Source organism: Lissotriton helveticus, chromosome 6, assembly GCF_964261635.1.
Source record: "Lissotriton helveticus chromosome 6, aLisHel1.1, whole genome shotgun sequence".
Taxonomy (NCBI): Eukaryota; Metazoa; Chordata; class Amphibia; order Caudata; family Salamandridae; genus Lissotriton; species Lissotriton helveticus.
The window spans coordinates 614,663,480-614,675,582 of NC_136067.1; the positions used below are offsets into that span (position 1 = coordinate 614,663,480).

General features: G+C 42.9%; 1 protein-coding gene across 1 annotated transcript in view; it reads left to right on the forward strand.

Moving 5' to 3' along the window:
- Positions 1–442: 442 nt before the first annotated feature.
- Positions 443–12,103, forward strand: part of SENP6 (SUMO specific peptidase 6) — a 744,657-nt gene continuing 732,996 nt past the window's right edge. Inside the window, exon 1 of the mRNA XM_078648082.1 lies at positions 443–603. Coding sequence (XP_078504208.1) covers positions 564–603 — 40 coding nt within the window. The 5' untranslated portion in view covers positions 443–563. The remainder of the gene's footprint in view (positions 604–12,103) is intronic.

Consider the following 12,103-nt stretch of genomic DNA (forward strand, 5'->3'; position numbering starts at 1 on the left):
TGTGATCCTCAACAGAATTATTGAACACCTCCGTTTGGATTTCACGTGTGAGAATAAAGGAGAAGCCTACCAGTACTGCCCCTTTCATTTCATGACTTTCTCTCTTTAACAAAAATTCCCCATGTGAGGTTGATATATGTGACTACAGTTCATCCTGATACCGTACGTGCAAACATTTTAGAAGAGGAAAGAAAGTGGGAGATTTTATCAACATAATCGTTTTTTTTTTGGGTTAATGGGCTTCTATTGAAGTAGAGGCAATTGGAAGCGGGAGACAGTCTAAACAAGAATGTGTAACGTTTGTGGGAGCACCACAGACTCTGTGTCTGTGAGAACACTTCTGACTACATTCTATTTACCTGCGAGTGCGAGGCAATCTGCCATAACAAGTACAGGCCTCTCCTGCAGGGGCGGGGTGTCAGCAAGCACCTCCCCGCACTGTCGCACCAGGCCTAGGTTCTTCTGTGGCCGCCGCTTTCATACGCCGGATCTCGTCACTGGCTGCTGCCGGAGGAGGCGGGTCTCGGCGCTTGGTCTGGTGGGCCGGCCATGGAGTAAGGAAGATGGCCGGCGGCAGCAGAAGCCAGAGCCGGTTTTTGGATGGTAAGGACCGTTCTCTGACTGCACCCGTAACGGAACAGCGCTGTGTGCCATTTGAAGCAGTGGGCTGCTAAAACACATCCCCGGGTGTCGCTTGGAACCTGAGTCGGCCATGGCCCCCCTCACTGCAGCCACCGATCACAGCTAGCAATGGCGGCCTGGACTCTGCTGAGCCCCAGCTGCTGAGGCTGGTGAAGGGAGCAGTGTCCCTTTTGCGGAATAGACTGAAGAGGTTGCCCTGCGTTTGTTTCGCTGGTAGTGGTGCTATATTCCTGCTGTTGGAGTGGGTACGGAGATGCTGTATTACCCCTGCCGAAGAGTATTTAATGTACCCAAAACTGTTTTGTTGATCGGTTGGGTGATGTACCTTTGCAGCTGGATAAGTGGTGTTTTGTTGCGTTTTTGCCTGTGAGGAGGTGGGGTTTATGCTGTCTCTGCATCTGGACAGTGAAGGGAAGCTTGCACCTAAAAAGGATTTCTGGTGCGGTGAGGGGAGTCCGTCACCCTGCACCTGGTGCTGCAAATCAGTTTCTTTACTGTTAATAGGGTAGGATAATTGGGATGAATTCCAGCTGTTTTTCCCCACACCTGGAAGTGAGAGCCTGGCTGTGACCCACTTACTCCTTTCATAGAGCTTTACACCTGAACGGGCCTGAGCACTAATGTTCCACCTATATCTCTCTCTTGCAGCATTGTTGTTGTCAGTGGCTCGTTTGAGCACCTTTTATGTATTATCCTGATTTCTCTTTAATTGCACCCTAATCATTTAAGTCGCAGATCTGTATTTTACACTCAGTAATGTGTATTTTAATGGCCATTTGTAGAGCTTCCACTGCTTTCGTTAGGAATTAAAATCATTGCAATCGAACTTAGCTTCTCCCAGTAATAGTATTTCATTATATATGTTTGTAAGCAAAGTAAGATTCAAAAGAGGGTATGAAATGTGTTTGTGCTTCTTTCGTGCTACATTTGAATCGTTGAACTGCAGAGCATTGCTCGTTTACCCAAATTCCACAGATATATACGGTCTATGGAAGATTAAAGAACCGCGTCAACAAAGTCTAAAATACTGTTTTAATCACAAAAATCTGTGCAAGTTTGTTTTGTAACAAGTGGACGTAATGTGCATGCTATGTAGAATTAAAAGAAGCAGTACAGTGAACATGTGGGCACATTAAAAAACAACTGGTGGAGTGGGGTAGAATGGAGTGGCATATAGTACAGTTGTGGGTGTAAGTAACTAAAGCGTCCGTAGAGGCTGCAGATCGCGTAAAAGCAACATAGATAGGAAGCTATATGCCTGTGTTAAGAATAGGAAAGCAAAAATAACAGTTGATGGACAGAATGCAGAACAATGTAATACATTCACCCCAGTACAGAGATCTGGGCCTAAATCCATCGTTTTTTTGCTCACCATGCCATTGCAGTTTGAACCCAGCCATATGCAAATCAGTCTTGACCCTGTGCCCCTTGGGAACAGTCCAGCCCGAACTGCCAAGCCATGTCTTCCCTGGACCGGAATCAAGCATCCTAGTACCGGTTTCGGGCTTTCAGCCCTCATCAGTGAGGATAGCTTGATTCCAGTGGCATGGAGAGCACGGGACTCGTGTCTGAGCATACCCGTCCCACTTGGGGTGACCAATGCAAAAACAACAGTTGATGGACAGAATGCAGAACAATGTCATACATTCACCCCAGTACAGAGATCTGGGCCTAAATTCATCGTTTTTTTGCTCACCATGCCATTCCAGTTTGAAAAAATAGGAAAGAACATTGTACATCCAGGAATAATGCTGAAATTCTTATAAAATGAGAAAAAATGCGCGTTGCTAAATGACGAGAAAGAGCACCTGTACTTAGTTCATGCTCCAGGGATGAGCTAGTACAAGAAAGAAAGGGAAGCCTATATGAGCTAAGCAATCGAAAGATTGCAAATGAGATTGACAACAAAACTAACTAATGGTATGCTGTAGGTTGATTGTATGTGCACTAATTTGGAAACACTATATCTTACAGCACAACATAGACTCTGTGCAGGCTAAACCTAAAAAGGAGTCTCCAAAGTAGCTGGGACCAGGGAACCAGGAGATTTGAGAAGCATTGCTTCCTATCTCAGCAGTTAATAAATCATAAGTGTAAAGCCCTTCTCTGTATATTCTTGCAGACCAGAATCTTGATCATAGCATATTATTGTGATTAAATTACTGCAGGTATCGGTCTGTAATGTGTCGAAGCACCAGTGTTTGCACCCAATACATTGTGTGTGGTTCTTCTTGGTTGTGGGCAGTGACTCCTAGGATTTGTTGGTGGAGCCCCTGGATGGCTATGCACTCTTAGTAGGCTTTGCTTGTTTTCTAAGAACTGTTAGCTTGTGTCTGGGTGGGTCAGAGATGAGTATGAAGATTGTACTGACTTGTGGCAGTACCTTACTTTTTTGGCATTTCGTACATTACTGGCGTCCTCGGACAAGGAAGGTTTCCTCTGCTTTTGACAGATTGATCAGGTGTGTCCATCCACCTGATCTGTTATCCTGATGTCTGCTATCAGTGAGCAGTAACATCAACGCAGCTGTTTAAACAAAGTACAAGGTACTGACTTTATCAGGTTGGAAAAGGGATTAGAATCAGTCACAGACTAAGATTTCTAGCAGATGAATGTTTGTTATAGACTAATGACTGCTATTACTGAGCAGTGGTAATCTAGACTGAAAGCATGTAGATTCTTCCTGGCTTTTGAGTTTAGGGTTTTACAATACATTCAACAACAGCATGTAGTTTCATTTATAAAAAAAATATGGACTTTCAAGATTGAAATGTCTACGACCGAGGCAATATTTGGCACCTGTGTTGCAGCTACAACATCAGAAGCCTGTGATAGAGTTGTTTCCCGCACGTGCGCATCTCTCAAAAAGGCATTCTTTGTGCAGAGATAAATACGGGTCCTAGAGAACAGCAGATTTAATCTGAGGCAAAACACAAGCAAAAAACCCTCAATTTAGCCTTGAATTCTGACCTATATGTGGATTGAAAAAACATCAAGGTGGTAGATGGAATGCTTGAATTAAACTAGCCATTGGCAAATCGCTCGGGCCACATACCAATCCGTTGTTTTTTTTACCTACCATGCTACTTCAGTTTGGACCCAGCAATGTGCACATCAGTCTTGCCCCTTCTCCTCATGGGAACATTCCAACCTGAACTGCCTGGCCAGGTTCTCCCTGAACCAGAACACAAACAACCTAGGACTGGTTTTGCCTACTTAGGGCTCTTCACCCAGGTATAGGTTGGTTCCAGCGGCACAGTGAGCCCGGGACCCACGTCTGGGCATACCCGCTGCACTTAAGCAGTCAAATGCAAAAACAGCAAGGTGATGGATGGAATGCTTGAGTTAATTGGTCAAAACCTGTCCTGGGTTTTTTGTGTTCCAGTTCAGGTAGGACTTGGCATGCCAATTCGGGCTGGATTGTTCTTATTGGAGCAGGGTCACGACTTATTTGCATAATTCTGCACCCAAACTGAGGTAGCATGGTTTGCAGAATAAGGATGTAATGGGATGTGGCCTGAGTAATTACAAGTGGCTGTGATTAATTCAAGTAATTCATCCATCACTGTTTTGTATACTAGTTGGTATATGAACTGAGGCTCATGGGTGCTGATGTCATTTTTCTGGCATTATACAGTGTGCTTTATTGTGGAGAGCAAGAAGTGGGCTCTGTTCTTCTGTATCCAACTTAACTACTAGATCGCATAGTGGTCTCATGACCATTTTTGAATTCATTCACTTAAGTGAAATCGGACTATCCTGTGACTATTTTCCCCATTTTGTTTGTGTCGTAGTGCTTTATATTCCACTGTAAATATCCCTATATTGTAAAGCTTTAAAAGCAACCCTCGAACACTCAATCGCCCATACGCTACAATAGATTCACATGTATGCCATTTATGCAATATATGTCACTGTATTTTGCTGGCATCCAGACTATTTTCCATCACAAGAAATCAAGCACTAACATGGCCTGAAGTTAAGCTGCAAGTGTTGCTGGTGAAACACAGGGGCATAGGCATACAGTGCAAACATGGCATGAGCTATCTGATTCTTCAGTCACTGTCCTTCTATCTCATGGTCAGCCGATAGTTTGTATTTAACCCCTTTGCTTTGCCACATGTTCAATTCAATCTTTATTTCGGCCCTTTTGGGCCATAAAAGATGCATAAAAACAACATACAATCAATTTTGAAGAAATTATTATATACACACATACGGATGGCATAGAAGGGTTCGGGATCTGTGACATTAAAAAGTTATAAATAATCTAAAAAGGCATATGTCTAAAACAATAAGGTCCTATAAATAAAAAGTAGTTTTAAATCAATTCCTATTATAGAATACATTAGATGTCCGAACTTCATAGAACAGTAGCAGCAACAATTTGACAGAGGTTCCAGCACTCTCAGGTTAGTTAAAGTTCTTGCAGCACATATTTCATTAAAGGGACAAGCCCATTCTTTTACGTAAAAAACGTATTGCCAGTAAAAACTTACTAACACCAAACACTATCACTTGCCGAGAATCAGTCTTCATTATCCTTTCCGCATCCTTATAAGAACGTACACACAGAATTCGACAAACCGGTATAATTCACTTTTTCCTTATTACCTCATAGAAAGGACAAAAAAACAGGATATGTGCAACGTCTTCCTTTGTGTTACTCAAACATAAAGTGCATAAATCACATGTCTTTTCCTTACTTGAACTTGTTCACCTTGCAACAGTCTGGTTTGTCTTCAGGTTCCCATATCTTAATTTCATAAATAAAGTTTTTGCCAAGGGTAGTTGAACCTCGTCCAAAAACTGTTCAAAGTTAGGGATATTATTGAATACAAGGAAGTTGTTTGTCAATATTCCACCAGTTTGATCATTGGCAATACTATTGTTAATATATGCCCAAAATACCTTTGTAAGCTGTTTTATCGAGTCAGTGGTCAATGTTGATGGTTCTTCCCAAAAATGAGTCAGACCAATTTTCATCAACCATGCACGTACATGCCTTAGCCAAACATTGGTGGTATTGTGATCTAGTCTCATTACTTACTGAAGACCACTTTTGTAGTCATCAAGCTCGGGTGTGCACCAAAGTCTTACCCAGAAAATAATGGATGCAGAATTGCATAGTGATCGGTACGCCTCATGTTTAAATCTAACAATACAGGTATCAGTGGCGTGTTGGTTGGTAGTCTTAATAAAGCCCTGAAGAACTTATATTCGCTTGTTTCGAAAGCATTTTTACACATGGGCCCCCATATTTCTGCCCCATATAGTGCCGTGGATTGGGCCTTGAACTTAAAAACTTCTAGCGCTGGTGATACAGCTTTGCTAATACTCGTTCCGTGTTTTTTCACAATAGGCAATATATTCTGCTTTATTACCATTTTACTTTTTTCAATCTGTGTTTTCCACTTTAATTTAGAGTCCAGATATGTAAAGTTCTGCACAACTTCTATTTTCTCATTATTTAACATTAGGTTACCCTTAAAGGTTTTATGGGGATTTATGGCCATGTATTTGGTTTTATTTAAATTAATTTCTAGGCCCTTCGAATTGCAATATTGCTGGAAAGTGTTCAGGAGGGATTGCAGTCTTCTAGGGGTTTGTGATATCAAAATGGTATTGTCTGCAAAAAGAAGGGCAGGAACCTTATGACCATTTAATTTAGGTGCATCATTGTTGCAGCCCCCGAGATAAGATGGGATATCATTAACAAATAATGAGAACAGGGTCGGCCCCAGGACGTATCCTTGGCGCACACCCCTCCTAATAGGTATAGTTTTAGTTAACTCGCCATTTGGACCCCATCGCACTCTTGCAAAGTTATCATGCAACCTTATTATCTCTTGCAGAAGACCATCTGGGAGTCCTATAGAGTGTAACGACTTCCATAGTAGCCCTCGCGGTATAAGGTCAAAAGCGGCCTTAAGATCCACGAACGCCACATACAAATGCCCCTTTGTTAAACTAACATATTTCCAACAAAGACAGCAGAATCGGAATACCTGGTCTACAGTACTCGTTCTTGCTCTAAAGCCATCCTGGAATATTGTGAAAATAGAATTTTTGTCAATCCATATATTCATACGTGCTAAAATATGCCTTGCATAAAGTTTTTGTAAAATGTCTAAACTAATTGGACGATAGTTCCCTGGAATATTCCTATCGCCCTTCTTAAAAATTAGTACAATTTCCGCCCCCTTCCAGCTTTCCGGAAAATCAGCACCTGCTGCTATAGCGTTGAATAGGCGATTAACATATGGTGCCATACACTAATTTCGTGTTTGTACAGGTCTCCCGGAACCTTATCAAGGTCGGGCGCTTTACCGTTTTTGACTGCATTGATTGCAGACACTGTCTCTTCCAATTCAAACACTAATTTTTGGGACCTATCTAATAGCTGTAGCGTAGCCATATCCGAAATTGTTATGTTATCAGGAGCGCTATATAAATGGGAAAAGTGTACAACCCAGGTCATTTCATCTAGGAAAACATCTCTAACAACTCCTCCAGTGCGATTACCTTTTGCAACCAGTCGCCAAAAGCCCACCAGGTCCTTATTTTTGGCTGCCGTAAGCAGATCTGCCCAACTTTCCTCATCCCAAGCAATCCTTGCTCTCTCTTGTGCAACCTTAACATTTTTCCTAGCCTCCTTGATCTCTATACGATCTTTCTTTTTAATTGCTGCTAGTAGTCTGGGTTTGCCATTCTGGCAATCCCTATCATACTACGGTTTCTGGTTTGCCATATTATTTTTGATTTTTAGTCGTTTTTCTAGGCATCCTTGTTAACAGTGGGACTAAGGATTTAAAAAACTCATTATGCAGGTTGAGGAACATATTCCCTTCTGCGGATGCATTTGGTTCACTATCGTATGCGTCTGCCAACAAACTATATATTTCGGCTAACACTTCTCCTTGGTCTAGGATATGGGCCCATTTTAGTGAGCGGCGATTGTTTGATGCTACCACCACATCATTCTTTGCGTTCGCTCGGGCACCTTCTCCATTATTTTCCATAGATATATTGGACATTAAACCACTGGAAACTAGTAATTGGAGCGAATAGTGATCGCTCTCAACCCTCGGTATGATTTCCAAATCTAGTGCATAACTCCAGATGTCAAGGGAAGCCAAAAAGAAATCAATTCTACTTTTGCAGTCATACCTGGTAAAGGTTGGCGCTTTGAGTAGGTCAGATGGCAGTCTTCCATTTCCTGCCCTCAGGCCATGGGTGACTGATAATCTCATGATCTGTACAGCTAATATAGTACAAGGGACAGGGCTTTCATTATTAACCGGTGGAATATCATAGGCGCTATCTTCTGCCTCTAAAATGTCATTAAGCCCTACAATGGGCTCGTAGTTACAATTTAGGTCACCACCTAGTATTACACTTGGACTCGTATCCAAGGAATTTAAGAATGAGTCCAGTATTTCAATTGTTGGTGATTCTTCAGAAAGAGGACCAGGTCTATTATACACATTGAACAGATGTAGCACCCTTCCATCTCTTGTGTTTATCCTTATCCTAAGTATATCAAGAGAGTCCATATTTAAAACTGTTATTCTAACGTCTAAGTTTACTTTGACCCACAATATAAGGCCCCCCGATGGTCTACCTCTTATAGAGGGGACTGCTTCCACATGAAATGTTTTGTACCCTACCCTGTGAGGTGTTTTTGTCGCCCAGGTTTCTTGTAGGAAACAAACATCACCCATATCAACATACTCGTTCCATTCCGGGTCACTAATATTTTTCCTAAGGCCCGCTATATTCCATGAAATAAACCTTAGTGTATGGCAGTTATTGCCGCTAATTTCAATCTGGCAGTCGTCAGGCAAGTTGTTAATATTGCTCGGAATCCCCCCCCGTTCAACATTGTCGCCTTCACTCAAGCGAGTTGATGCGATAGACCACCCGTTTACAGCAGTATCTGGCCCACAGACCGTTCGTACTTGTGGTTCAATATCAAGGCCCCCCAATCCTCCCCCCATATCTGATGGCATCATGTTCAGTCAATCAACTGCTTCTAAAGAGGAGAGTGCCTGGAACCTGTTCGAGGTTTGGAAGGGGAAGGAATTGGCACATTGGTTAAATGTTTCTATTTCTTTTGGTCTGTAAAAAAACCCCAATGGGAGTGCGTGAATGTTGGTTTCCTGTGTTGTGAGCTCCTCCTGTACTCTTAGGAGGTTACGGACCATATGCGGATGTCTAAAGTTTGACTATACAGTCGCCTTTAGTATCTTTCATATGGGTCCCTACCCAGCCCACCCTACGTACCATTATAATCTCGTTCATTTGGAATGGACTGAATCTTTTATGCCTCAAGAGCCAGTCCACCACCTTGTTCCTCAGAATCTCCCATCTTTCCGTTTGGTTCTTTTTAAGAACCGGGATCCCGGTTAATATTAGTACATAAGGGCATGCAGCTGGGGCTAAGTGTAATATGTCAACGTTAGGCGCCGACTCAGATTCGCTTCTATTAGATGTTACTCCCCTGATGTTACAAGTTTCTTGGAGGGTTGTTCTTTTAGGATCGTGACATACCCCTCTGCTATTTAGACATGTAGTTGCTTGGGCAGCATCTTCTCTACTGGGCCCAGCTGACCTCCCTCCCCCACCAGTACTTGGTCTAAGGTCTGATCTTGGTTGAACAGTTAGGGCCCCAACCGTGCTCGTCTCCTGGTCTTTGATACGTATGCTATCCTTGAACTCGGAGAGTATTTTGGCCCCTTCAGCATTATTGGCTCTCCCTTCCGCTGTCATTGTGTCCAATCTATGCATAGCCTGATTGATTTCAACAATTTTTCCATCTAGTACTTTAAGTTTGTTAACCAGACAGTCATTTATTCTTGATTTAACCGAATTTATTGTAGTTTTCAAAATGTCTACAACAATGTCTTCAAGGTTCTCAGCCATACCATCTGTTTTATTTAAAATTGAATGGCTGTCAAATTCAGTCTGTGTGCCAAAGGATTTGCACATTGCCCTTGTACGCTCTACCACCTCTATTCCCCCTTGATTATGCGCCACCGATCTACTGGGTTCACCGGTCTTTTTAAACAGCCGTGTATTTTGGGGAGATGATTTCTTTTGTTTCTTCTTTGTCACAGGGCCCCCCTGTCTTAGCCCGCGGAGTCTGGTTGCTATAGATGGTGATGGTTGCTCACCCTCAGCAGGCTGCGAATTGACAGTGGGCGTGCTGGCTACAGGAATAGATCCTGTTAATAAGGATGTGGGGAGGTGCAAGTATTAGTTAAATCCTGCTGCGGTGCTAGAGAATCTGACTGTACAAGGTCCTGATATGTCGGGAGTTTGAATGGATCTAACGACAACCTTAGTTCCACAAGAGCAATTTCATGTGATATAATGGATTCAGCTCGTAATATAAAGTTATCTAAGGTTCCCGAAATACATTTCTGTTTGCTCATGATGCTGGGCTCTACTCAACACAACTTCTGTCCTGAGCAAATGGGAACAAGTTATATTTGTGATAACAAAATCGGAGAGCAACAGTCCCAATCAGAAAAAGACACTCAATAGGGTCTGTACAAATTAAGCAGAGGATGCAAAGAGCTTTATGTCCTACCTCAGCCACTACATAACGGCTAGTGGTGATTTATATCTTAAATAGTGTCAGAAGAATATGGACATATTGCGACAATGTTAAGACATACGCATCATACCCAAATAATGGTAGGAGTTCAAGTTCGAATGTGAGATCAAGGGGGGTGGCCCAGCCCAGCCTCTTCTGGCCTCGGACGGCTGCAGATGGCCCCGCCCTTGTCACGGGCTTCTCCCGGCGCGTCCCGCGACACGGGGGCTGAGCGTGGTTTTAAAGCGCCTCCGGGTGCGGGAATGACGTGCGCGGCTCCCGCCGCTAGTGCGCCTTTGAATCGTGGTTTTCCTCTCAGCGGCCGCAGGAATCTAAAGTGCGGCGGCGGGAGGACAAGAGTGCAAGCAGGACGGCCAGGTAGGGTTTTAACAATGCCCCCAACAGTACAGCAGTGCGCCATGTTCTTTTCTCAGTCCTTCCCATGAAGAGTAAATGCAACACCAGGGAAGTGGAGAAAAAACAGCCACAACTAAGCATACATAGGGCAAGGGGTACGAGGCTGTGTGCAGGTTAAGAGGTAGAAGCAGCCTGAGCTGTGAAAGTCGGAGGACATTCAGACAACTGTGCTCTCTATGCTGTTACTTTATTGGCTGCTTTCTATCCCCCTTAGCGGTGCCTGTCATTTGAACTGTTGAACAACTTCTTTTGATGATTGCACTACAGAATATCCCGACCCCTTCCTGGAATATTGTGGTACAAGAATATCCAGGATAATATATTGAGGTACAAAATATTGAAAGGTAAGTGCATATAAGGATGTATGAATTTTTACTATTCCTCACTCCACATCTACGTGCCTTGAAAATACATGTACTGCATTGGTACATATATGTGGAGTTGGGTATAGAAAATCTCTACGTACTTCATTCTTGATGTTGTTTACTAACCATATTTTGAAGCTCGCTATTCATGGTGCACATCCTTCTAATCACCCGTAAGTTCATATCCAAGAAAAGGTGGTGCTGGGACGAGACTAGTGAATTGCACAGTGTTACACAGAGTGGCATTGGGAAGTAATGATTGAGAATTTATATGTTACTCCTTTTGAATAACTCTGTTGTCCAATGTGTAAATTGGCAGTGGTAAACAGTGTTTCTGGGATCACTATCTGTATGAGTTTCATCTCTGTACAGGATCATGCCACTAAATGCAGTAGAGAACTGAGATTTTGTACTTGGGGAGAGTCTAGAAGATAAAAGCACTGTCCTAGTGATTTTTAAAATATTCATAACTGACAGCAGATTTGAACTGTAAAGACCATTCACTCTGGTCAGTTTCTTACCTGTTTTCACAGAGAGATGACTAAACGGTTTCTGGCTTTCCACCTATATGCTCTGTATTGCGCTCCCCTTCTGTCTGCTGCAGCCCGTATTTACAATTTTTTTTAGATTCTGCTTATATCCGTTGTGGAGGTAGCTCCCTGCAATCGCCACCCTTTCTTTGTAAAACGTGATTCTTTTCTCAAGAAAGTGAAGTCTTTTCAGTTGTAAATGTTCAGACTCTACAGCCCCTCCACACAGAATTTACATTATTCACCTTGTTAGGTCTCGCCTGGCGTTGCAGCGCAAAGCGCTTCTCGCTAGGCAAGAGATTTTGTAGGAGAGTAGATTTGAGATGGGGACTTGAATCCCAGCCCCTCGTTTTCATTGGCTGGCGTCACCGTTTATGCTAAACGGTGGCCTGCCATTGGAAATGATGGTTTTTTGGTGACGACCTTTCGCCATTAGAGGCCATGCACAACAATATATATTCAAACAAAACTCTGAACGCCGGATTGCCAATAATAAATTGATATCGGATATTACGGCACAAGAAACGTTATTGGCCGAGGCACTACGA